The sequence below is a fragment of the Anarhichas minor genome, unplaced genomic scaffold (genome assembly GCF_050575085.1).
Source record: "Anarhichas minor isolate MPS153535 unplaced genomic scaffold, ASM5057508v1 ptg000017l, whole genome shotgun sequence".
Taxonomy (NCBI): Eukaryota; Metazoa; Chordata; class Actinopteri; order Perciformes; family Anarhichadidae; genus Anarhichas; species Anarhichas minor.
The window spans coordinates 11,725,396-11,753,378 of NW_027466463.1; the positions used below are offsets into that span (position 1 = coordinate 11,725,396).

General features: G+C 41.7%; 1 protein-coding gene across 6 annotated transcripts; it reads right to left on the reverse strand.

The window, feature by feature from the left end:
- Nucleotides 1-36: 36 nt before the first annotated feature.
- Nucleotides 37-27,983, reverse strand: LOC142951884 (voltage-gated potassium channel KCNC1-like). Of its 6 annotated transcripts, none has more exons than XM_076093748.1 (5): nucleotides 27,363-27,983; nucleotides 9,817-10,723; nucleotides 9,742-9,762; nucleotides 8,455-8,568; nucleotides 37-505 (listed from the first exon to the last, which is right to left on the reverse strand). In XM_076093748.1, the coding sequence occupies exons 1-5, from the start codon at nucleotides 27,981-27,983 to the stop codon at nucleotides 351-353; spliced, it is 1,818 nt and encodes a 605-aa protein (XP_075949863.1). In that variant the 3' UTR covers nucleotides 37-350. The 6 variants fall into 6 exon arrangements, with proteins under 6 accessions (XP_075949863.1, XP_075949858.1, XP_075949862.1 ...); XM_076093743.1 differs by adding an exon at nucleotides 6,560-6,580 and having other exon boundaries at nucleotides 8,455-8,649; nucleotides 9,742-10,723; XM_076093747.1 differs by lacking the exon at nucleotides 9,742-9,762 and having other exon boundaries at nucleotides 8,455-8,641; nucleotides 9,824-10,723.

Here is a 27,983-nt window from a genome sequence, read left to right on the forward strand (position 1 = left end):
TCCTAAATTATATAATGTAACTGTGCACTTGTTTTAATAATGTTGTTTTAATCTCTGCTACTATTTTATTTACTAACCCATCCAAATCTTTTTATTTTTTACATTTTCTACGATCTAAAATAACAGTGTACACTTTGTATTCGACCCCATCAGCTAACCTGATTCATGCATCATAAACCATTAGATTCACAAGACAAGGGGTCATTCTTTCTACATTCAAGTTCATTTTACGTTATTGCTATTGTTTTTGCACGGTGTACAATCCAAATGGAGGCTTTAATGCGATCAGTCCACAGCTAATCCACGGCATCTGTTAACATCCAATCAGGGACATCCTTTTTTTTTTTTTGCTACAAAATGGAGGGGATGGGGGAGCGACAGCGGCGCAGTGGTCCTGGGGCCTCATAGGTTTCAAAGGGTGGGCTAGTGATGGGAGCAAGCCGCAGCGATGACCCAGCCATTCCCGATATGTTATTGAGACTGCGAGATTTCTCGTAGCCCGTTGCTTTAATAAGAAAATAATTTGAATCATCGAAGCATTCATTAGATTAGATTATTTGTGATTGATATCGAATACCAATGAAATAAAAGGAAATCGTGGTTGAGATGTGTTGGCATGTTATGACAAATTTTGCATATTCAGGTGGTTTGTTATGAAGATTACACAGCATTGGTTTAAGATGTTATAAGAAGAAATCAAAATCCAAAAAGAATCACATAAGTGGAGAGAAAAAATTAAGGGTAAGAAATTGTAAATGTTATCAAATGATAAAGACATATAAAGGACAGACGGGGACAGACACACACAAGACAGACAAGACAAGACAAGACAAGAAAATGCGAGTTATGATATGTCTTTTTTTTCAAAACAGAAAAGCAAAAGTTTCTTTGATATTAAGAGTTTTAACACCTATAATAGGCTACCAGTATACAGTTTAACACAAAAACAAGTAGTAAATGCATAGATATCACTGATACAGTGTAGGAGTTGACCACATGAAGTTCTAGGTGAAAACGTTTAGACCACCAAAGAAGTTATGTAGAACAATGAATTGCCTTGCATTCGACTTTATAAACAGCCCATTTATAATTTGCTTTGGGTTCCTGTAAACTTCAGATGGCCAACACAACAATGTTCTCCCTGCAACGTTTAAAAACACTTCCTATCCCCCAGTAATAGCATCCTGTAATGGAGATCAGTTTGCGTTTTGTTACAGTGGGAAATGACACGGCCCACTTGTGCAAGTGACTTTAGAGTATAATACATGTACTTGAACGTAGGTATACAAAACCAATTCATCTAAGAAATAACACATTGGCTTGTGTGTCCTTTCCCGCTGTATTTATGTGTAACAGAGCATGCAGACGTTGAATTTCCCCTGTAGCAAGGAGTGCATCAGGTGAAGTGGAAAACAGCATTGTTAGGTAGCAGTTAATCTGCCCTATCAATGGCTAACTGACCCATAATGGATGGAGTTTTACAGTTTTATTAGGAATGTGATACATTAGCTGAAATTTAACTTGGATGTAATGCAATAAAACTGCAATGCTAACAGAGGTTGTGACTAAATTAACAATTAAGTGTCTATGTTTTGTCAAACTCCAACCATCGCAAGGCCACAGTCAGACAACAAAGAGCACCCATTGCTACAGTATGCCGCCCTTTGTCCTTCCTGCTGAAATGAAAAAATAATAATATTGTGGTGCACAGTGGCCACCACTCTAGATTACGCATCATTTGAGCCAACTATAAGAAAAAGTCCTTTTTTTTATTCTGACTAGCTCAGGCGCATTAGTCGGATGGCAACTCAGTAAAATATTGATGATACATTTTTCAGTGGGTTTCATAAACTGCTTGTCCCACAAATATGTCTGAGAAGCTGTCTGGTCAATCTGTGGTTCTGCTTTAATCTCAAGTTTAGTTCTACCACCCAAATGTATGGAGACACGTTGTCAGGTTGCATCAAGTGGCAGCCATGTTTGTGATGCTGAATCACAGGAGAGAGAGAGAAAAACAAACAAACCTGTTTTTAATCTTAAATTAACATTATCTGATAAACCCTTCACCTCGCCCAAATGAACAGAGATACAATCCTTAAGATTTGGTGAAATCAAACTTTGTTTTTGATACAAATGTTTGGTCTGCCTTTTTTCGTCAATGTCGATTGAATACATTGAACGCATCCAGTAGTTACCTCTCTATAGTAGCTTTAATTGTTGGTGGTGTACTCCACCACTCCTGTGCTGGTTTCACATTGCCTTCACGCACACAAGAGTTTCACAGGAAACAATGTATGCATGTAATCCATCTTAATTGTATCTAATTCATACCAGCCTTGTGCTCTCTGACACCGTGTCAGAGCCACATTCAATTGCTGCAATGCAACCAACTGTTGGTGTTTCACATTAAAAGTTAGAAAAGTCTTGATTTTGCCGTTAAAATAAGTTTGTCTTTTTTTTTTTAAATAAAGAAATATACATATATAGGGTATAACAATATAGACAACAAATTTACTATGTAGAGGGAACCTAGTAGTATTTATTTAAACTGTCATAGTAATGTCCCAACAGCTCAAATGTGCAAATATTATGCTTTACTTGGGTGCTATCGATTAACGATGACGAGTATTCACTATGGGAGTTCACATAAATAAAGTTGGAAAGTCCATTATGCAGTTACAACAAAGGGCTTTGATTCGACTGTGAAATTCCGTTGCTTCTATTCTTCTGCATGCAGAGTGAAGAGAGAAAAATGAAGGGAAGAGTACACACTGCTCACGCGATAAAAAGACTAAGAATACTATGCTTCATATACATTATGATCTTCAAACATAGTAAGACGCAACTGCTAAACCTATAAGTGTTCATGTTTGCCGTTTTAAACTCTATATTTGATATTGTCTCTGTTGCTTTAAACAAATGTCCTTTAATTTTCTCTTTTTAGTCTGAAACCAAAGGATTTAAAACACTTGTCAAGTGTGATATGAGTAAAATATGTAAAAAGGAAAAAAAAGAGTTCCTCTCTGATGACAGGATGAAGGTGAAACTGATGAAGAATAATGTAGATGCGTCAGTAACGTGGTTCTGATGATTTTCCGATATATGTCAGTGACCGGTTTAAAGTTGGCTGATTGGTACATCGGTTTGCTTCTGCTGATGTATAAAAGTATTGCTTGGTCAAATTCAAGATAACGATAGTTCTCAGAAATGACAATAAAAGCGCTGATAAAGTTAATCATGTCTCAGCCACTGCAGTCTGTCACGGTCTGCTAGCTTCCTCCTCACTGTGCTAAGTACTGTATTTACAACATCAACAGGGGTTTTGTGCTCTGGGGGTCATCTATCAGGGGAATTAGTGAGTCTGGCTGTCACTGCAGTCAGTGATGACATAATTCCTGCCCAAAGTCACACTTAATTTACACTACGAAGGGAGTACGTACCTACCTACAGTCAGACTTTAGTTACACTTGCACTGAAGTGGCGGCCTGGGAATGGGATGGAGAATGAGTGTTAATCACAGAAGGAGGAGGTAATGGAGAGGGAAAACACAGAGGAACAGAGAGAGGAAAAACTGCAAATATTCTGACCAGACTGTTTACCAAGGAAATGATCATTTAAAATGAAAAAGATTGGACCGAAAAAATAGGCTTAATCATTCTTGTATGTGTGTAAAAGGCAGAGAGCTATTTGACTGTCGCTATTATGTAAGCTGACATATGTCCTATAATGTGTCCATGTATGTGTCCATACAGTACATATAGAACCTGGGGTGTCTTTTGGGGAAACTAGATGACATGCAACTGTAACCTGCCTCCTCTTGTTAGCGGTATGTAGGTCTTACAGACCCATACGCGTCAGCTGTGGTCATTAAAGCTCAAATCCATTTCAAATGTGATACTTCTCATTCATATACATACATATTTATTTATAAGTTGTTTTTTTCTTTTGTAAGAAGTAAGTAAAAATCTGGCTGAGGCAAAAAAATATTTGCGGGTTTGTTGTGATGAGGCAACATTGAAAGAAACAGTAGTATTGTTACGCACATTAGGACATGCAAGACAATGTAGGACAAGTTTTACATACCGAGTACACCGACACGTTTTCACACAAAAGGAGCTAGGGAGTTGAATTTAAAGGTATTATATTTTATTTAGTTGTAGCCTGTTGTACTGAGCCACTTAACATAATAACTGTCTACAACAGAAATTGTCTGTGATGAATAATTTTGCGTGAGCACAAGCAAAAAAAACAACAGATGTGTTGTGGTGGCCAGTAAGTGAATATTATAAAACCTTTGGTCTTGAAATATAATTCCACCACCAATCTCTCCTAATTAATGTCCTAATTATGAATAATATAAAACTGCGTAAACAAGGAGTGGGATGAGATGTGGATGGAGAGCGAATGCGCCCGTCTTTACTATAAAAGTTTTTTACTTAAAACTTTCTTTTTCATCTTTTTCATATTATGGCTTTAGTTGAATTTAGTAATGAATAATTAGGTTTTTTGGTCAAATAAGTTCTTGGAAATGTCCTGAACCAGTGAGATTTGTGCCAGTTTTTTTGTTAATAAATTCACTGTTGTGTTGGCAATTTCCTTTTATCATTCCAATCCATAGAAGACAGATAATAGGTGATAGTAAAACTCAAAGGAGAACACAGGAAGAACATGGGGGAAATCGAAACATCAAACAACAAAACACAATTGTACAAAACTCAAAGACTTAAAAAAAAAGAAAAAAAGACCATAACCACATAAATTTAAAATAAGTCTAACGTAATCTTAGGCACATCAAAAATATAAAGTGTTCACACTACAACACAAAACTCAAAATAACCACAACATAATACTCCACAAAAATAGGTAATGAAAGACGTACAAACCAAGTTAGAAACACAGGACATTAATAAAGCACAAAAACCCCAATAAATAAAAGAAATAAAACAACTCGTAAACATATAGTGAGGAACTGAAAGGAGAGAATGTGGAGAGGGAGAGAGACAAACGAGGCCCTTGAAGAAGGTCTAGAGGAGTGATTGGGAGTGGGCAATCAAAGGGGTGATTGACCATTTGACCTTAGCGGGACATGCATATTGCATTGGGTGCGTAGGAAGTCAAATGGCCAACAATCAAAGAGAAGGAACTGAAGAGGTAATAAAAATAAGTTTGCAAAGACATCTTATGCGAGTATCTACGAAATAAATCACAACTGAAGCACACAAGAATAACTTTTCGACAGCGTGAGAATCCCTCTTTAAAGACAAGGAGGAGAATGTTTTTTCATCAGAGGAGAACAGGGACGTAGCATAAACCCAATGGGTTGTTTTTGACTAATGTTGGTGCGCTAGCCGTCAGGAAGGTTATATGTGTATCACAGGGCTGTATACATGAGATATATCAAATGCTAGAGAATCAGGTTGCCGAGATGGCAAACAGATCAAATGTCACTGGTATTTACTGTAAGCACCAAGTAAAATCTCTTCCTCCAGTGCACAAGACCTCAACGTCTTAAATATTATAGATTACAGATCCATTATAAATGTATGAATCACAGTGCAGCCCAAACCCTGAAGCTTCAGCATAATGACACTTGTTGTCTTCAATGGACTCCTGATTTGCTTTAAAGAGGGATTTTTATAAGACTTAAATTGCAGTTCATACATAAGAACCATTGAAACTGAGAGCAATGTCAGGGACCTGTAAGTGAAGGACTCGGAAAGCTCGAGGCTTGCTTACCTTAGACAACATGTAGCCACTTTTCAATCAAATCTGTCATAGCGCTTGTCTGTCTGTCTGGTAAATAAGTGTTTCAGTCACCGAGTGCAGCTCCTAATCCTTTTGATTTCTATCCAGGCCTCCACAGCACAAATACAAAAGGTCCTGAACTTTGGACTACACTAGAAAGCACAGATACGTGGTCTAGGGAGTAGTATTTCAGATCCATTACACGCTCACAACACAGTATTTTTTGTAAAGAAGTATAGCGATAACTGGCCTTGTTTACAAAGCTGAATTAAGAAACTACATTAACAGTTTAAAATATTTGCTTGTTTTCAGCGTGGCATGTTTCAAGAGGTACTATCCCTTGACCTGGATGGCTCTACTGACCCCAGTGACCTTAGGCCTTGGAAAGATGATTGTCATACAACACTTTACTCAGTGTCACAACAGTGTGAAACTATCAAGGCTGGCCAATTGATTTGACATAAAATACTGCATATGTACATGCAATTGTGCCCATCTTTGAGCCTGAAATGTATTCTAGAATAGAAGGATTAAGTGCCATTGAGTATGTTTGACCTGTGCATGAGTACATGTACATATATAGACTTAAAAAAAAACTGTAGAAAGAGTTTGTTGTTAAGGCAAAGCCTCTCTAAATTGCAGTGAGTGCTTTTGTTTGCCAAGGTGGAGGTCCGTGGGATAAGGAGTAACACGAGTAAACACAGTAGAAGGGAAAAACAAAATTAAGCCACACACGACAACACAAACACAACACTCGGCATTGAGAGGACAGAGACACAGTGTATAACACGTAAGAATGAAAAAGCCCACATACACACGCGTGATATGACACAACCTGAAGAGAGAGACAACAACAACAACACAGAGGCACATCAGACAACAACGTGGCCCGCTGCTTCTGTTCAATCTTCTTCAGTGTTATGTTTTATTAGTTATTGACACAGGACACGACAACTGGGTTATTTTCATTTGAGCTGCTGGATGTATTTGCACATACACACTTCCCACGTGGATGCGCTCTTTGCACTCATGACTCTATGCAAGTTGTAAGCTCTCACACAAGTGTACACGTCTTTGTGCGCACTTCTTATTGTGGGTGTCCCGATATCACAGACCAATCCCATTTTCTTTTAAAAAAAATGTTTGTACATTGTTTATAGAGATTGTCGCTGAATTGACAATTTTTTTTATGCAGTTAGGATATTCGGCTGAGGTTAGGTTTCATCGGATAAGATACCTCACAAATCAGACGCACCCTAAAATGCCACCCAAATCTTGATATTCAGATTCAAGCGCTACCTAAACTTAGCTCAACCGTTTGCATTATTCGCTTAATGTAAAACTGACAGCACACTTTCAGAAGGCTTTTCATGAGTGACACTTCAAACACTATTGAAAATGTAGACACAACATTGTGGATATGGTGGTGCATCTGTGATCTGAAGTCATGCATAGTGTGTGCAGCTACGTCTGTGTTTACATGCGTGTTGGAGTGTACTGCAGTTTGTGCAACTGCAAAACATGCTACGTGATGGAGAGCCAGATCAAAAATTCTGTATGTTTTCAGTCAAAAGCTGACTAGCTAAGGGCTCCACTACTTTTTAACTTTTTGTCAGTGTTACCTCTGGTCTATGGTTTGATCCAGGAGGAGGTGGAGTTTGCATTGAGGTCCTGCTGTAACAGAGACCCTTCCATCTTATACCAATCCTCAGTCAGAGGGGAGTCTGGGCTGGGTGCCAGGGCTGCTGCCTCTAGTTTGTCGTCAACAAGGGGTGTTGAAAGTTTGGAGGGAGTGTTTTGGTGCAGGTTGGCGGCAGTGGTGGTGGTTGAATTGCAGTAGTAAAATAATAAAAGTGTCAGGATTTTATGAACACGAAGGTAATGCACATAGGGGGGGGAAAAAAAGGGGGGGGGGGGGTTGTTACGGTGTAGCACAAAGGAAAGGAAGAGGGGAAATGAGGGCGTGGGTTTAAAGATGGGGCAGAGGAGAGGGAAAATGTGCGGCAGGTTAGGGAGGGAAAGTCATCACATAAGGGAAGGGAGGGGGAAGGAAGGGAGGGGAGGGGGGGGGAGGGGGAGGGGGGGCGCAGGAAAAAATAAAAAAGCAGGATGTAAGGTAGGCGAGAGAGAGAGAAACAGAGAGGGAGAAACAGAAGTGACGAGAAGTAAATTAATGCATGGTCAGATGTTTGAGTCCAGAAGACAGAGAAAGAGAGAGGGTGTTAATGAGCATGAATGAATGTGACATTATGGGACACGGAACAAAATTCAGACACCATGGTAAGAAAGAGAATGGAGAGAAGTAGAGGGACAGAAGAAAATTGTCTGACAGAATAAATAAGATATGATACCAATGGAAACACAGACAATATCAATGTGAAGAGTTGGAAACAGTAGAAGCAGAGGAGAAGTGTATATGCATGTGTTTTAACTACATGACTGTGTGTGTGTGTTTTGCTGCTAGCTGTAATTGGAGCTGTAGTTAAGGCTTCCAAAGTTCATGTGTGCTCTTCCATCCAAACCGTCTTTCCTAAATGTTTGGATCTGCTGTTATATTTACACAGTAACCTCTGTGTACTTATCTGCATCAGCTGCACAGACGTATATAATATGTAGGTTTACAGTATGCTGTGCCTGGCATCTTGCAGTGTGGATCTGTTTACGTAAGATGTGCATGTTTTTGTATCCGTCTCCTTGTGTGAAACGTACCTTTCCGCACATTCCCATCTGTGGCACGGAATTCCCTGGTGTTGAGCAGGAAGCAGGCGCGGTCCTGCTGGTAGCGTTCCCGGGTAGGCCCTCGCCCAATGGGGCTCCTCTCGTCTGGGCTCAGCACCTGGTCGATGGTGGGACAGTCCTCGTTAGCCAGGGCGGCCGAAGCTGCATCGCCGTTCTGCTTGGAATCTAGAGGAATAGGTGGAGGAACCACACACAGGAGAATTATGAGAAAAGTATAGAAAATCTTGTGTGTCTTATTCATCACAAATGCTAATATACGTTTGTATTGTTGATCAAGTGCGAGAAAATACATGTCACGAATAACAATATTTCTAGGCAATTTATAGGAAAATTATCACATTTTTAAATCCTAAATGTACACAATTGCTTGCTTGTTTCTTTTTTACATACCAGTAAATCTAATTTTGGACTAATTTAGGCTTTGGTAACTTGCCAATATTTTTTAAATCTTAGAGACAAAACAATCACGTCTATATATATATAATGTACATACAAACCGTCAATGTCGAGTGATAAATAATGTTTGGGAATGATACCCACATGTTCACTGAGGCAATATGATAAAATGTGTTACACCATGTAGTGATGATATTGGAGAGCAGTCTTGGAGCCAGTTGTCAAAATGTTGACTAATACAACTTCCTGCTAAAAAAATCTACTGACACAACCTACAGGAAACCTTTTTAGTCTGGAGGGAAGCCAAGTAGACAAGATGTAGTAGAAGCACTGATGAAACCAATATTTTCTGTCTCACTGATGACTGAGGCAGTAAAGTAATGCATTAAAGGTGCATTATTGTTGCATGTGACTGACGCCTGATGCTGCAGCATGTAAAGAGCAAACAAAGAGCCAAATTACCTCTCCTCCTGATATTACTGCTAATGCCAGAGAGAAAATGTGTACAGTCAGCCCAAACTGAGACGCATTAAGCTGTTTTAATAGATAATTGAGTTCATTTTCTTTTGTTCTTCACTGACAGATGGGTGCCTGTGGACCTACCAGTTGATCATTAATTACACATAGGTTCTGATGGGCCAGTGATTTCTCAGGGGTGGATCCAGAATCAACTATGCATCACTTCTTGATAGGGCTCCCACTTCTTTCTTTGGCTCTCTATTTCTCCAATGGACCCCTGAAATCACCCCTGTGTATGCCTAAGTCATATTCCCCCTGAAGCATGACAGTCAGTTTTGATATTAAAAGATAATATTTGTTGACAAAATAAAGAAACTTAACATGAAAAAACAAATCTCTCACCTCTGTTCATCTCTATAATTTCTTCTTGGGCTAGAGGACAGTCTCCCGCAAGGCCTCCAGGCCCCATCACTCCACCTAGGACATTTCCCAAGAGCCTTTGCGGTGATGCAGTAGCCATAGCCAGGGCGTCTGGCTTGCAGTAGTTGGGGGACCCTGGTTGGGGTGCTCGGGGAATGTGTTTGTTTTTCTTTTTGGGCAGCTTTTGTTTGGCCATGGCCAGAGAGTAGTACATGCCGAAGTTGTTGACAATTACAGGTACAGGCATGGCGATGGTCAGCACACCAGCCAAGGCACACAGAGCACCCACCAGCATCCCTGACCACGTCTCCGGGTACATATCTCCATAGCCCAGTGTGGTCATGGTCACAACGGCCCACCAAAATCCAATGGGAATGTTCTTGAAGTTGGTGTGGGCGCTGGCTGTTGGGTCATCTGGGTCGGCGCCAATTCGTTCAGCATAGTAGATCATGGTGGCAAAGATGAGGACACCGAGGGCTAAGAAGATGATAAGCAGGAGGAATTCATTGGTGCTGGCACGCAGGGTGTGGCCCAGGACACGGAGGCCCACAAAGTGGCGGGTCAGCTTGAAGATTCGGAGGATACGGACGAACCTGACAACACGCAGGAACCCCAGGACATCCTTGGCAGCTTTGGAGGACAGCCCACTCAGGCCCACCTCCAGATAGAAGGGCAGGATGGCGACGAAGTCGATGATGTTGAGGCTGCTTTTGAAGAATTCAAGCTTGTCTGGGCAGAAGGTGACTCGCAGCAGGACCTCAATGGTGAACCAAATGACACACACACCCTCCACGTATGTCAACCAGCTGTCAGTCACCACCTCGTATACAATCTCCTCACGGGTCGTGTTGCCCACTGTGACGTTTTCTGTCTTGTTGAGGATGGTGTTGAAGGCCTCATGCGTCTCCATGCAGAAGGTGGAGATGGAGATGAGGATGAAGAACAGGGAGCCAAATGCCACATACTGGAAGAAAGAAAGAAGAACGATATAAAGATAAAGCAGAAAGAGAAAGTGAGTGTAAAGAGTCAGGTGCAAATCAAGAAATTCAGCAACAAGAACATAGAAAAACCTCAAGACAACATGAGTATGTGTGAATCTTATAGTACAAAAAACTACTCCTGACTACTTCTCACTCTGTCATGTTCATCTACATTGAGGTCTTTGCATCTAAATAGTACTAAAACTTTAATATTAAAATGGTCATATTATTTTAATATTATCATACAGTAAATATTACATTAATAATAAGCTATGATTGGATTCAAAACATATTGAATTAAAACAAATATGAATAAACAGGTCACACACTTTTGATACCATTAAAGAAAATAGTCTGACCCAAAACCTGTGGGACCTGTTGATTTTTGAGTCTGAAAGGACCTCATAAAACAAGACAAATGGAAAAAGATCAAATATCAATAGATAGCTGATAATGTGCACGCTGTAGTCCAGTTAACAAGTGGAAATCTCACACATGAATCCTACAGCTCACTGTGTGTTCTGTGTTGTTAGAGGGAAAACATGAGTGCAACAGTCAAAGTGAGCTGCAGTTTCCAAGCAAACATTTGTTTACAGACTTACAGTACGATGTCAAACCCTGCAAACAAGCAGTTGGCTTATTTTTATACCAGTATTATTGTTATTTTTTTATATTTAGAATGCTACAATGTTTACAACAGGGATGTTTTTAAATGAGGACTCCCCTCCTGCTCCTCCACTTGATTGATGGTCCAAGTAAGCTGCAGGGTAGCATCACCCATCATATCATTCAGCCTCTTCTTCACATTAGACGTAACATCAATTTACAATAAAAGATTTTCTTGATTTTGTTGCTCTATGGATTATTTTGTTGAGCAAAAGATGTTGAACATTTTCCAATGTTTAATGTTTTTGACATGAAACACGTTTGTATGTAAACGTGAAGCTACTTTCGTTGAATTACTGTCATTTTTCTAACCGGAAAGAAGGAAACAAATAATTCAGTTTCAAATTCAAATGTGTTTCTTGGCATTTGCCTCGACTCCCTCAACATCTGGGCAGTAGTGTCAGCACCTTTCCTACAAGTGGCATCCTTTCTATACTACAATGTCTTACAGCTCCATGTTTGCTTGTTTACTTCCTCGTCCTCGGGGTGAAATTCCCGGACAGAAAGCAAACAATAAGCTGTTGTATTCTAAATGAGTTTATCTTTGAGGTTTGATTGCTTTTTTTGTCGCTCAAAGGCAATTTTCTTAGCTCTGAATATCTGTGTGATGTACATCTGTCTATTACTACCCGAGCGTATTGTTACATACTGTAACCCATTCAGTTGTCACTGAATCAATGACAGTAGCGTGATATCACCAGTGTGTGCTACTGCACAATCTTTCCCCGTTGCGGTCCATTCCTACAAGCCCTGCAGTGTATTTATAGATGCAGTTATCAAATAAATAATAAAACAGACATGGCCTGAAGAGTGAAAGAGAAAGGTAACTCATACTTGAGTGGAGCCCATATATATAGGAAGCCTGAGTGCCTTCAGTGTGTTTCTGCGTGTCATCGTGTATTTTCGACATTATGCCTTTATGTAATAAAGAGCAACAAACGTATAAGAGGAAGCCTTATAACTAAGCAAATGGAGGGAACCAGTTTCCATTTATGTTTCTTGAAAGGTCTCGCTTCTCTCTGCAGGTTTTCTTTGATTTTGAAATTGGATGATAGCTTACACATATTTTCTTTAAGTGCCTTCATGACAGAAATACAATCAGTAGAACACTTAAGACTAGAGCAGCTTTATTTATTCAGGAGATTAGCTGACAAACATTTAGCCAAAGAAGTGACCTTCCAGGGAAGTCAGCGGTGTCCAATCTGTGATCTTAAGTTGTTATTTTGGTATCTATTTGTTGTTCAATCAATCTCGAAACCCATCGGCTATCGGTCTGATGACGGATAAGGCTCTGGGGGCGAGGGACTATATTTTTGGGGGTTCTGGTGTAGCCTGCTATCTCGGCCAAGACTTTGCTTCCGTGCGTTTGTCATTGTCTACAGTCCGATTAGCAACTTGAGGTGAGCGACTGGAGTTGGAGTTGAGAGACGACGCGTACGACCGGATAGGTCCACAAGTAGACAGTTTACAAGCTCATTTTAAACCAATCAAAAGCTAAATCATCGTCAGACGACAGCCGGTGGGTTCCAAGATTGCATTTCGTCCAATGCATTTTACCTCCTTTGCTCTTCACATGGACTGCTTGAACACGATTGATCAATACTACTCGGACTACAAACCGAAACCAGAATGTGTCTTATAACAAAATCTTGTCGCGTTGCCTATTTATAGAAATTGTTCAGTTAAATCAACACATTGCAATGACATGTTTTTTTAAGGATCATATCCGTATCCTAAATAGTTTGGCAGTTTAGATTATCAGGTGTGTTCCAGGTTGTCTGGTTTTCTATATTCTCACAAGCCTCTACCCCCACACCTCCAACCTCTCCCGCCTTCTTTTCTCTCCATCTCTTCTCCCTACTTCTTTTCTCCTCTCCTATGTTTGTCACTAGTCGGTGTCTGACCTACTTTCTCAGATTGCTGCAGTGCTGTACCCCTCTGTATCATGAAAACACACACACACACACACACACACACACACACACACACACACACACACACATACACAGAGGTTCTCAATGACCCTCCTACCTCTACCCCTATACCAGCCCCCATGTCCTAGGGAAGCAGGATAGCACCAGTGGGACCATCTCAGGATGCCCCCTCATTGGCTGGACACCAGAAATACTTCATACGTGCAAATTAGGGAAGGAGAGATTTGTTCTGAAGTGTTATGCACTTATTTTGTTTGTTACTGTTGCCAATATTCCTCACGATGACATTATTGATATATATAATAACACTTAAACTGAGGAGAACAGGTGAGAGGGAGACCAGACGATGTGGGTCCATGCGTAGGAAAACACAAATAAAAAAACAAGAGGAAAGTATCCCGTTTTGCAAAGATAACCGAAAGTAGATCACTGTTCTGATGATCTTAATGTGACTGTCATGCAAACGGGACTTTTAAAAAAGACAAAGAAGAGGACAGAAAGGACAAAGGAAATCAAAGTAAGAGTGAGATGAAACGAAAAGAAAAGAAAAAGAGGGCAAGATGTCAGGAGATTAGTTTTGAAGTCGAACAATCACATCATGTTGCTCAAAAAGGCCACCCATACCTGTATTATAATAAAAAATGTATAGAGCTTGCGCAAAATTTTGTCCAGCCTCTACCCGGGTCACTGGTGTTTAGGCTGAAGACACCGGACGAAAGACAGAACCAGACGGTCCTCAGGGATTTATAAGCAGAGCGAGAAGTGATTCCCAATTTTTCGTGGAGCTGCGTGAACTGTTTTTTATTGTGTCAGTGTCGATATAGCGTTTTTCTCTGGCAGAAAAGCTAGACTCACCAATGACACCAATACATGCAGATCTAAGAAGGGCACAAATTAAACCTAGATTGTGATAAACATTAACCATGGTAAGTGCAGCTTTTACCTCCAGTACTGTGCCGTTATTAATTTGACCACGTAGTTAAAAGCCACAATACAATATTGAAACAAAGGTCCATTCGGGGTTTCAGTAATTAAATGATACAGTAGTTCAAGATGGCAGAGCACAGTGGATTACACATCAAATCAATATTGATCAATCCATCACAGCGGCCTGTCCTTTTTAAATATGCAGCAGCATGTCAAGCAGAGACCTGCTGTGTGATAGAGAAGACCCCCACTGCTTAAAATGCACCTAACGCCACACATCAGGTGCGGCTGCGTCTGTGTGTATACTGTATGTGCTTGTGTTTACATCTGTTGGCGTAAGTGGATGGCACAAGTGTGTGTGTGTGTGTGTGTGTGTGTGTGTGGACATGACTCACAATGTGAGAGAGACAAACAGCCTATGGGCACAGGAGGTGTGTTTGCACACTTGCTGATCGCAGATAGTGAGTGGTAACTACATGAGCACTGCATTGAGGTGATGGAGAGGGATCAGTGGAGAGACAGAGAGAAAGAAAGAGGTAGAGGAAGATGATAAAAGGAGGAGTAGCAATCTGTCACTTCACACTTATTCATCTCCTGGCACTTTGTGTCTGTTCTCTCCCTCCATCCCTCTCCTCGCTGCAACATGAAGGTATGTGCGTGTTCTGGTCTGGACGACATGCTCTGAATGTATGAGTCAGAGGCCCACTGTAATGTTTGTGTGAAGCTCAATGCGTTGAATCCCCGACATTAAAGCTACTATGTGTGACACCTGCCGTCCAGTGACCTTCAAGGCCCAATAGAGTCTCCCTCGCTCTCTAGACTCTGAAATTAGATTTGGAAAGATCATCAACATAAATTTAAAAGGGCGGGAGTCAGAGATGGAGAGAGAAAGAGAGTGAAGCAAATGAGAGAGAGCCTCTGAGAGAGAGGGGAGAAAGAGAGAGAGAGAGAGAGAGAGAGAGCAACCGTAAAAAGGAAGTTGATGATAGAACATTGATTGTGTTTTGATGGATGAATGAAGAAGAGAGAGTGAAGGAATGGAGGGAGAGGAGATGAAAGGACGAGCGGAGGAGAGAAGACAATGACGTAAATCTCACCAATCAAGGGGATAGAGCAGGGCATCGGACAGTGAAAGTGCAATAAAGAGACAGAGAAGAAGAAAGGAGGAGGTGTTGGGAGAGCATCAATGTAGGTGATATAACCAAGGGGAGATTGTCGGAGCTGATATTAGCACTACGGGCATTTTGCATGCACGACGGTGCGCTCTTCTTTAACGGGACCCGAGCGGCGCTGTGTTTACTGCGGCACCATCCAGAAGAGCTTTATCATTACAGTATCACCACAGCCCTGCCTGGCTCTCTGTCACCATGACAACCACTGCGTTAGCCTCTGCTTTCAGGCACCAAGGACAGGACGAAGCCAAATACTGCTCACACAGCTGGCATAAAGGGCTGAATGCAGAGGAGCGAGAGCAGAACCGCGATCATTCAGACCGGCTGCTGATTGATCGATGAAAGATTAGCATGTGTGAGGGCAAGGGCGAGTGACCTTGACGGAGATATAAAGACAGATACAGGATTTTGCTTTTGTTCCATGTGCACTGACGGCGATGTTTCATCAGCATTAGTGTGACGAACAGCGCCCGGTAAGAATGAGCATGTGGAGTCTTTCCCAGAGGGCAAAGCAAATGGGCGACCACTGCAGCAATGATAAGAAGATGTTGCAGGATGATGTGAAATCTGCACCTGAATGAGGCATGAAAAATTGAACATTGAAAAGAAATACAGAACGTTCTGCTGAAGGGCAACCCGTGCACTGGGTTGGACTCGGATCAGGTGATTAATCTATTATCTTAGGTGAATGGCTGCAGCCATCACTCGGAGACTTCCAAAGTAGCCACTTAGCGTGCAGTGCGAGTGTAACCTTGGGTGGGTTACAGGAATAGCCTTCACTTTTACCACCATCATCACTGTTGTCATTATCACCGTTATATTCTGAGTGGATTAATTGAAGGTTTTGATAGTTTAGGCTAAAATTATAATAAATAAATCCTCATATTATAGTCAACCTAATAGTCAAACACTCCTGAACAAGATCAAAAGAGGGTTCCTTTAAGTGACATGGTGTGTGAGATGGACAAGCAGCAAAACTGAGAGGAAAGAGAGAGAGTCTTTCATTTTCTTTTTCATGCATTGAATTATGGATAACTTTGGCCGTTTATGACCCTTTACCTCAAGGCTTCCTCATGTGAGTTTAAGATCTTATGGCGTGGCTCAAGAAACATGTCTATGTTAACCATAGTTACAGTATTCAGACCGTCATTTTACATTAAGTCTTCAAAATACAGTTGATACCACATGGAAAGCCACTGACTGCCCTTATCTACTTCAATTAATCTGAATAGTCATTTCGTGAAATGTTAAAAAAAGGATGACCAATGACCATCATTAGTTAATGAATTTAAAGCAGCTGAATTTCTATCTATCAACAGTTGTATGTGAAAGGGGTTTGAGAATTATTATCTGGCTCAGAGGTCCCCTCTGCTCAAAAGAGTGTTTTAGCTTCTTTCAGCTAATTGTTTTGTTTTTTTACAGCCTGCACCTTTACTGTTTTGCTTCATTCTCACCGCTCCCATAGCGTTGTATTTAGCTGCAATAGCTCTGATAACCTCGCTGTATGTTTATCTGCTCAGCCCTTAACGGTGCACACACAAAGTTAGTGAACAGCTGGTGAACATAGTGGAGCATCAAGCAGAGAGGAGCCAGATATTTCCCTCAAGAGAACAAAACCAGAGCTGAAAACAAAGCGGGTATTGGACTTCCATGATGATGTCGCTCCGTATGTGTATACTGTAAATACGCAGCTGTTTGCTAACAGGTTTGTTGTTATATTGACTTAAAAGCTAATAATATATCAATGCTGTGTTGTTTCTGCTTCACCCAAGTCATCAAAAAAACGTTATTGCAGGTATTGAAGGCATTGACTTCACAATCTAACTATAAAGCAAAGAGTTGTCTGTCTGTCTGTCTGTCTGTCCTTCGCAGATCTCTGGAACCATTATTCCGATCTACTTCACACTTGGCGAGTGCATCGCTGGGGACCCCATGGAGCGCTTTTGTAGGATTCGGTGCAATTTTGACACGTGGCACGTTCAATATTAATACACTTTAAATAAACAAGCAAACAGCGAAGCTTCAGGCTCTGCAGCTCAGCATGGCACCCCCCCAGGCAAACGCTGCCTTGCTTTGTTTTTCACCCTTTCTCTAACTGGGAATGTGGGTGTTGGCAGTGGTAGAAAAAGTACTTAGTGTGCAAAGTAAAACTATTAATATTGCAAAATAGAAGGTCTGCATTCAAATGTTCAGTTAAGTTTAAGTTAGAATTATTAGCACAATCTTTTTAAATTGACTTAATGTCTGTTAAAGGCGGAGCTTTCAATTCTAAGATGATGCTGGATAGCTATGAATATTAACGCATCATATCTGAAATGTTACATTTTTTGTGTCAAATCTGAATCTGCAACGAAACCATTAACATTTCTCTGTCAGGTAAATGTAGTACTACAATATTTTTACTTGAATAACCTAAACAATGGATAGATAATCAGTTATTGATTGAGTGATCATTTCAGTGCTATACCAGTTGCATTGTTGCAAAAACCTCTCTTTTTGTACATGCAATAACATGACAGACATTTTGGTTGTGTTAGTTCCATCATTGCAGAATATTTCAAGGTGCACTGATCTAATAGCTCCTCAGCTTGTTTTAAAGAGGGGATCTATGACAGCTGATAATACCAGACCAACAATAGACAGAAAGTAATATCAAAGAAGATATCAAATTCTTGAGAGCAACTCTTCCCCTTTTCCTGTCCCAGAAGAACTGCAGCCGTGTCTCGCCTCAAGGGAAATGCAATCGAAACAATGCAGTCCGAGCCAGGACAGGCAGTTAAAGCAGAAGATTGTCAGCTGTTGCTAGGGGTCAGCCAGCATCCAACACGGGACTCTGCGGGATAATGAAGGGCAGTAGAGGTGAGGAAATGGGTGAGGACTGGTAGAAGTAGATGGCTGAGAGGAGGGACGCAACAGGAATCCCGCCACGGGATGGTTTTTATGTGTTGCATGTTTGTATATGTGCAAAACATGTGCGCGGCAGGCTCATCAAACGCCCGAATGCAGGAGGAGATGGAGGAGGAGGAGCGACTGAGGTTTGGAGGGAGGTGGCACTGAACTTCAAGATATAATTAGCTTCTGCTCGGGGTAATCCTCGCGTATATACTATTTCTGAAAACACTGACTCTCTGAGGTCAGTGCTCTTGGAAGCGATCCTAGTAAAATTTAAATCACAACACAGACTTCTGTTTGAGACATTCCCTGAATGACTCAACTCCTTGACACACTACAGTTGAATCGGTAAGCTCTCCTACACACACACACACACACACACACAGTGTTGTATCTGCTCTAGCGTTCAGGTCCCCTCCATTTAATTCCCTGCAATTATGTCAAACCTTTCTGAAGACAAACAAACATCGTGTGGAGGTGAGTGAACTGTACACGTGTCCGTTCCCTCTCATCTGCTTTGTATTCACTCCGGATTACTGCAGCATGCTATGTGCATTTGTCCTTGCGACGCAGCCCTCCCCCTCTTTCTCAACCGATCCTCCTTTTCTTCTCCCTTCCTCACCCCTTTCTCCATCCTTGTATTGTTCGAGACATGTAACGCAAGTTTGGCAAAGCTCTCCCTGTTCTAGTAGCTGTGATGACTGACTGCCTTTATAGAAGAAAAAGTGCTGTGTGCTTGGGTCAAAAGTCCAACAAATGCCACGGGAGGGACTGGCTCTTATCAATAGTTCTCCTTCTCCTGAGTTCAGTGACGACATGTTTTACCACCATGTTGCCATCCATTACAGTCTGTTGTATTACCATTATACATCTGGTTTTCCAGATTTTAAAACATGTGATGCTGACAATGAGCTGGTAAAGTTCTCTTTGTTTAACGGACATCTTCTCATCAAACAGAGCAAACATCACAGATTTATAGTTCACGTTAAAGACTAGGCCGAGGCCTTGAAGTGAGGCCCAGACCTGTTGCGCTCTGTAGCAGTCTATGAACAGATGATTTTGTGTTTCGTCCTCGTTACAATGCATCATGGGACATTTTTTCGTAGTGACATAGCAGCTCCATGACACAGTGGCTCTTACAGCGAGTCTATTCATTGCCATGAGCCATCGGGCATCTCTGATGCTCTCCGAGAGATTCTTATCCTTCAAAATTTTTAGGACTTCCTCACCCTCGCCATCTGTCAAATTTTTATATTTAACGAATCCACCATGTTTAAAATCGTTGATCTTTTTATAGATAGCTTTACTTGGTAGACTCTTCCAGTCGATGCGTAGGTGTTGATAGAGGTTAGCAAAATCTCCGTATAATAACTTGTAGTCAGGGCCCTGTCTCTGTTTCCCCTTTCTCTTCCTCCACATGGAGCCGTCTCTCCCTCTGCCCTTTCTCCCTCTGTGCTTCAGTAACTATCCATAACGAACTTCATAGGTCCATCATAAAACTGAAAATGAAATGGGACATGCACAAAGGCCTTTTTGGTGAACAAGATCACGAGCTGTAAACCTTTCTGTCGTGCTACTCATAGATGTAAACAAAAGAATATAAACGCCTAAATTTGAGAAAATAATCTATAAAAAACACGACATTCTGATGCACCTCCGTCCAATTCCACTCCTGAATCAGACTCTTAAACACTTCTCTAGATCACATTTCTATTTAAAGTAGTCATTCGCTCTGCCTCCACTCCGCTGCCACTTGGACAGAAGGGACAATCACGAGGAAGCAGATGGTCACACAGGAATTGTCCCAGTGACGCCCTCCGATGTCATTTTCCAAGGGAATGAGCAGGGATGCAGTTTGACTGTTTAAGTGCCACTGTGGAACGACACCATGGCCAACGATAGACTAAATGCTGAATCAAGAAACTTGTCATCAGTAGAGCTAAAGTAGTGCTTTTTCAAACATAAACGCCAAACGTTCCCTCGATTAAGATTTTTAATTATCAGGGTTCGCTGCTTTTCTTTTTCTTGTGTGATAGTAAACTGCATATGTTTAAGTTTCAACTGTTTGTCGGGCAAAACTAGCAATTTGATGACGTCAACTTCATGATGGCCATTTTTCACAACTGTCTGACGTTCATGTGTTAATTGATTAATCGAGAAAATAATCCACAGATTCATCGTTAATAAGAAATGATCTGCCCTGGGGTGCTTGCAGATTAAGTTCGTGCTTTTCTAACATGAACAAAAAATCCCCAAATAGTCAGCCACCATTATTCTCTTAAGTTATTTAATTGCATGATTGTATCACTAGTAGTGAAACAATTAGTTGATCAATTGATTAACAGAAGATAAATTAGGAATTTTGATAGTTAATTAATCATTTAACTCAAAAGTACCAAATTATTCGCTGATTCTAACTTCTCAAATCTGTGGATTTTCTATTTTTCTCTATCTAATAATGCCTTTGACTCTGGAAAGTTGCATTCTTTTGTTTCATGATTTAAAAAAAAAAGATCTACAGGACAATAAATAATGAAAATGTAAATCAGTTTTCAGCTCTTAAAATGATGAGTGATTGGAAAGCTCTTTTGAAATATCTGTCAGCTATTTTCCATCCAGTCTGTTGATCTATGTATTTGTAAAAGGCATGCTTTTGGGACATTGGCATGTGTGAGAGTGATCTGCAGAGTTACATGTGGAGGCGTGTCACATTAAGTGATTTATCTGTGTGCTGTAAGTGGTGGACGCTCAGCTGGATGGTTTATGGGCAGCTACACTTACAGAGCATGGGCCAGTGTGTAAAGGTGGGGGCACCGAGAGTGATTTATGTTCAGCCGGTTGTTCGAGGGGGTCAAATGTGAGATGCATGTTGTAATGGAAGTGGGTAAATGTGTTTCTATACCACATTAAGTCTCTCTTTAGTTACAGCATGTGCTGTTCTATTGCTCATGAATAATTGACGATCTTTATGCAGCGAAAGGACTTTTGATTCAGCACGCAATTAAGTGTTGTTTTTCTCTGTGAGTGTGCGCGCACTGTCTACTTGTTTGTTTACATATACTATGTGTGTGGCGGTCTGTGCAACTGTAGTACACAATACACTGCTCTCTCGTGTGATTTGACAAGATTTGCCCCATTAAGAGAATTCGAATTCCCACCACTGTAATCGGCTCTGGCACCGTGTGAGCTCTCCACCACTGCCGGTGTCCGGAAGTCATTTCTATTCGAGAGCGTAAGAGCACATGTCCAGGGTTTGCCACAAGGTCAGTACAGTGGTGTGTAGTGCCGATTCAGCACTTAACTCTTGCATGGCTAAATGGACTGAGGCAGAGGAGGAGGAGGAAATGGCTGAGGAGGTCCAAACGAGAAGAAGAAAGGTATTTGGAGTGATGAGAAAGCAATTTTTTTGCAACATAATCACACAGTATGTTAAATGCTTCTGTCTGAAATGTAACGTGATGGTTAAAGCAGTAGGTTGACATTTTGGAAAATAAACTTTCTTGCCAAGAGTTGTTAGATGAGAGGATCGATACCACTCTCATGTCTGTACAGTGAATATGAAGCTGCAGCCAGCAGCCGGCTGGTTCAGCTCCGTTCAAGGACAACAAAATCCGTTCACCAGCACTTTTAAAGCTTGCTAATTAAAACTTTATATCTTGTTTATTTAATCGGTAGAGAAAACCTAAGTGGAAAAATTACAATTTGCGGATGGGTCATGTGCCGAACAATTTCTTGCCTCTGAGCAGTTGCCTGGCAACCAGGAGACTTCAGGAAGTTACTCGTCCGTGCCAAAGTCTGGCACATAGAAATGGCAAATTCACTTTTTTTTCTCCAAACAGCTAGTGCTGGCTGTTACCCTGTTTCCAGTCTTCGTGCTAACCTAAGCTAACCGGTTGCTACATACATATTTACCGCACAGACGTAGAAGTGCTATAATCCTCACATTTAACTCTCAGCAAGAATGTGATTATATGTATGTCCCAAAATATTGAACTGTTCGACAACTACAACTGTGTACAAATGCGTGTCTAAAGTCCTTCTCGTGTCAGCAGACGCACTAAATATCTTCGGGCGACGCAATAAAAAACCTTGCTGCCAGATAAAGAAATCCTAGAGCAAACACTGCAGTTTCTTCTGTTTTTACCACTTTAAAGTGCTTCTCACTTATTTAAAACAGAGATCATGTCTCTGCCCCTGTTATGAGACATCAAGCATATATCCAGTAAAGTATCGCCAACAGACAGTGCTCAAGTTACAAACAGAGGGACTGTGACTTCCGAGGATGCAAACACAACCTGCGGTACAAAACATTGTCAGGGAAAATTGAAACAGAACACGATACATTTACCAATTGGAGGCACAGGAGAGGCAGGTTGACTAATTATCACGCCCTTGCCAGCAGCTACTGCTTGAGGAAAACAGTTTACCTTAATAAACTTGGTGAGCACTTAAGAATATCTCCCTCCGTCTTTTCTTATGCACTAAACGGTCATACAAGTACATAGTCTCATCCTCTCATCAGTAATGGAGGAACAGATTTGCCACCAGCGAATGAAATTAAGGCCTCCGTTTCCTCTCTTTGCTATTCTCAGATGCAGCCCACGGGGAGAGGCACCAGACTGGAAGTGGTAAATAGGCCTTTCAGCGGGGTCAGGGTTTGAATGGAAACAGCTCGGAAGCACGAATACCAAACCCCACCGCTGAAAGTGAAAGTTCAATTCAACGCGCTAAAGACCTTTCAGTTTACAAAAGAGCATCATCATCTCGATTTCACATCATTGCGAACACCGGGACGCTGCCAAAGCTGAGCTTAACGGGTAAACAGAAAAAGTAACGCAGGAATACGGCAAGGTAGAGTCCAGGGTTGCTGTCACCTTCCCCACAGTTCCCATGAAGCTCCGACCAGAGTCGGGAGGTTCTGTACGTGGCTCTGGGGCAAACACAATTAGTCACAAGACTATTTGAAATTAGAAGTGTCCTAGCATAAATGAGTCTGATAATGATTAATAGCAAAATCATGCTTTAAACACAGGTGTTTTAAATGGCAAGTTGGAGAAGTAAAAACTTTACTTTTTGTATTTCCAACCCCACACAGAACTCATCTTCTCTGTCTCATGAACTCCCCTAAAAATGTAACGCAATTTCCCAGACAAAGATGGAAACATCACCGAAACCCTGCCTATAGGCCAATTTCTTTTCCACCCAACATCATATCTATATACACTGATGCCTATCAATACATCTTCTTTTCTATTTTCTCTCCCCCACAGTGGTTTTCTACCCGGAGACAACATGTTCTTAGGCCATCCGGCACAACGGCAGTCACATTTGTGTTTGTGACAGCATTGTGCGCTCGAGCACTGTGGAAAAAGGACAGAAAACAATGAACCTTAAGACATGACCTTCAGGGACAGGGACACAGTGCTGCTCCCCCGAAAATGAACCAAATACAGGCACAGGGGGGGGGCAAAGGGGCATCTTGTACATGCTGAGCTACAAATGGTGCTTTGTCAGGAGATTGCTGAGAAAGACAACCGTGCACTTCTGGTGCGAAACTGGAAGTGACCAAAACTGCTAAACCTGTGGGACAGTGGCACGACAGTATAGGGCACCATACAGATAATTTTTTTTTGTTTACTTGTGCTTATTTAACTTGTAACACCTGACATATCCAAAATTTCTATATATTCCTTTCAGTAATTGTACCATTTAATTTTTCTAACTTCTAACTTCGTTTGACAAGATAGTGTCAAGTGATTACATCAAATTAGATTACCTTCAATGACAAAAAACATACAACACAATAACCACCGTCAGTAATGATGGATCCTTGGATATTCGATTAGGATCATTGTCATTAAGGCAGACTATACTTTAACACAGTAAGATAGTAGATCAAAATCTGTCAAACATCATAAAACAGCTTTATGTCGTCTTAGCTGCACTGCAAGATCTTTGTCAACCGAGCACAGATCAATAAGAAATCAGTCGCAAATCATATTGTATACCACCTCATCAAACAGAAACATATACATCCACACATTTTGTCAATGTGTTAACGGTTGTGTTCCAATTCAAGCATTAGTCTTTGTGAGCATTCTCAGATTTTAAGAGGTGATAGAGGAAGAGAAAATGGCTTTAAAAATAGACAAAAGAGAAGATAATCAATTAATTATCAATCAATAGGCAGGCAGGAGGGCTGGGGTAGGAAGATTGGATAGCTCAAGCCTTCACAGATAATCGAAGATGCTAAGACAAGGGTCCCCACCCGCATCATACAACGTCTTTCTCCCTGTGGGTGTCACCTCCTCCCTGTTTATCACAATACCCCTCTTCCTCCTCTTTGTCTCTCTCCGTGTCCCTCGCAGCCCTTCAGTCCCTTTTTTCCCTCTATATTTCCCTCCACTATCTCACCCCTTCTCCATTTCCCTCGCTCCGTCTATCCCTCTCACTCCCACTCCACCTCTTTTCTCTTCCTCCAGTGCTCCCCCTCCTCTCTCCCGTGTCTACTGCAGCAGAAAAGCCAGCACAGACACCAGCATATGTCTGTTTGTACATGTGTGTGCTGCTACGGTAGATCCCCGATCGAGCTTCAGATGATCATGAGCGGAGGAGGTGGGGATTTATTTTTTATTTTTTTAAGAAAAAAGCCGCATGCGTGTCGAAACGCTCTGATCAAAACATTGATTGCTGATGCGCTACAGCCATGCAAACAAAAAACCCTTAAATCATTAGAGTAACGTCTCTGCTTCTGCCTCCCTTTATTTCCTCTCGTCTCCCGCTTCCTCTCTCCGTTTCTCTCTCTCTTCTGTCTCATTGTATTTCCACATCAGCATCTCGTTTTTTTTTTCCCTCTGTCCTAGCCTCTCTCCATCTCTCCGTTTTTTTCTCTCCACATATAATTTGCATCCCACAGGACCGAAAAGACCAAGAGGTTCTGCCACGTTGGACATAATGCTTTCAGAAAGAGCGAGGGTGGAAAAAAAAAACAAGTGATCTGGGTCACAACGCTGTTTGACGTATAGCGCTCGCATATTAGACCTACAGAGAGAAACAGGGCTGTGTTCACCCACAAAAAGAGCTGCAGCCATTGAAATGAATCCCACCTACTACCTGCACCTACCCTGCATAACCCCAACGTGCCGTCACAAACACCACTATCTGCAACCATTACACTCATTGGATGTTTTTGTATGATTCATGAGCTCTTGGCCACTGTAACCAGAGGATGTGGTGTAAAACTGATCATTGCATAATATACAGCATTCTAGCGGCTAGGCAGCAGGTACAGTAGCTTGAATCCAAGGTATGGCAATGCTGCAAATGATGCCTCTTCGTGCTGAATGATCATTTAGAATTCAGCACCAAATCTATTTATTTTTCCAGAAACATGTCAAGCACCTTTTTTTTTGCCTTGCTCCTGTCATTATTTAATTTGAAAATCCAAACCCTGAAGCTATCTCCCTCTCATGCAACACTTGGATATTCTGCAAAGAATCACACCACTATGTGCTGTATTGTTACATTGAGTAGAGGAAAAGATGGGTGGGATAGTGAGAAATCAATCCAATTGGGATGAGAGTGACACTTAGAGAAGCCCTTCCTGCCTGATCCCAAGTCCAGAGAGGCGGATCAGGTGGCCTAAACCTGTCTGTCACAGCCCAACACTTTACTCTTCCTTCGGAGGATACTGAATCCAGGTATGTAGATCTATACCTGGGGTGTGTGTGTGTATGTGTGTGTTTGGGAATAGAGAGTAGCAGCCTGTGTGTGCAGCGATTGCCTTCATCAGTGATTATAGATACAGTATGTATTGCTGAGTGTGCAGTGATTTGTATTTTAAGATGTTTTTTTTCAAAAGCTATTTTCAGCGTGATGGCATGAATTGGCCACTGCAGGTCTCAGCTGACCGTCTGGTTTTGCATGTGCACCTACAGTGGGCATGCATCCACAGTATCCAATGGTCCTCACACACCCTCATAACAGCTAAATAGTACTAGACAGGGTGCAAGACAGGGGTGATCAAACTAAATCACTAAAACACAAATCAAAGCAGCTGTGATCAAGCAGCTGGTTCCGTCTGTAACTGGAGGGTCTGAGAAAAAAAGAACCACAAGCCCACTGTAACTGTTTTCATGTACCACAGATCAAAAACTCAGTGAGGAGTACTTGTTACTCGTACACCTGTATGATCAAATGCTATCAAACGTTTGCTTTTAAGATATACATCATGAAGTATTTACACGAAAACAATAAAGGGTATTCCAAAATAGGAGCGAGTTGTGCGTAACAGCATAAAGCCCGTGCGTAAAAGCCATGTAGCCTTCAACTGGGAGAGGGGTTGGGACTGGCAAAAAACAACCCAGCAGACTGTAGTACCAAGGGCATATGTGGGGAAAGACATGCACTTCAACACTGACGAATCGGCGTCGTATGAGCAGCGCAGTGCTACAATAAATAAGACTACCATGAAATACGGCGCATTGATGTGCATCGTAAACGGACAAATGTGACCTAATGAGGGCGTTTGGATGCAGGAGGCGCAGCGGGTGCCACGTTTAGAGACAGGTATGTATTAAACCTTCTCAAGTAGCAGGATACAACGATAGGAATTGTGATAGCAATAAAACGGTATTCGGTGTGAATCCAGCTGGTCTGAAATATGTAATATATCAAGTATAAGACATGGATGTGTTGCGTTTGACAAAACCTTTGGTTGTTGTATAATCTATATCTACCAATAAATATAGCTCCCATACCATTTTCCATTTTCCCTATGCTATCAGCATTAATTATTCAATACCAGTATATCTCTATATCCTGCTATTTAATGCAAGTTATCCTGTCGGGGACCGACAGTCAGCCTGCAGTTCATTTTGACGGACTGGTTTCAATGACAATGTGGACAGAACATTTAAAAAAAAAATAAAAAGTTTCAAAAACTTATCATGACTCAAGCAGTGAGACATCATGAGGCAGACTATGCAACAGCACATAAACAAGTTGGTCCCTCCAGGAGAGACGTAACTCACCCGGGCATATTTGGAGGAATATGGGTCTTCAAACAGTGCCCATATTCGGGGCTGCCAGGTTTTCCACCAGCCCGCTTTCCTCGCGTCCTCTTGCATGCACAGTCTTTTCAAGTCCCCATCCGCACCGCCCAGCGCCGGTTCGTCGTCCGGTGCGTCTGGTTCTGGATTCTCGAAGCTGTCCAGTGCCTCCTCCGCATCCCGGTGCTGCCGGTAATTCATCCAGCAACACGCCTCCACGTCCGTCTCATCGATACCCCAGAAAGCCAGCTCCTCTTCGAACAGGGGACCGCACACATCGTTGGGACAGTGCAACTTCCCAGTGCGGTAATAGTTGAGGATGAAGGAAAACACTGACGGGTGTCTATCGAAGAAGAACTCGTCTAATTTGGGGTCGTAGTCGAAGTTGCTGAACGCGTCCGCCTCGGTGAGCCACGATAAGCGGGTGCCAGGCAACGTTTTTAGGGTACTCCGGTAGGTCTCATGCCGCACCCCTCCGCAGTTTATCACGATTTTCTCGCTTTCCGACGGACAAGTCATGTCTGCGCTGTAACATGCTTTGTTGGACGACTTGTTCCCACCCTTGCGCCCTTTGAAAGAGGATACACACACCGAACTGAGCAT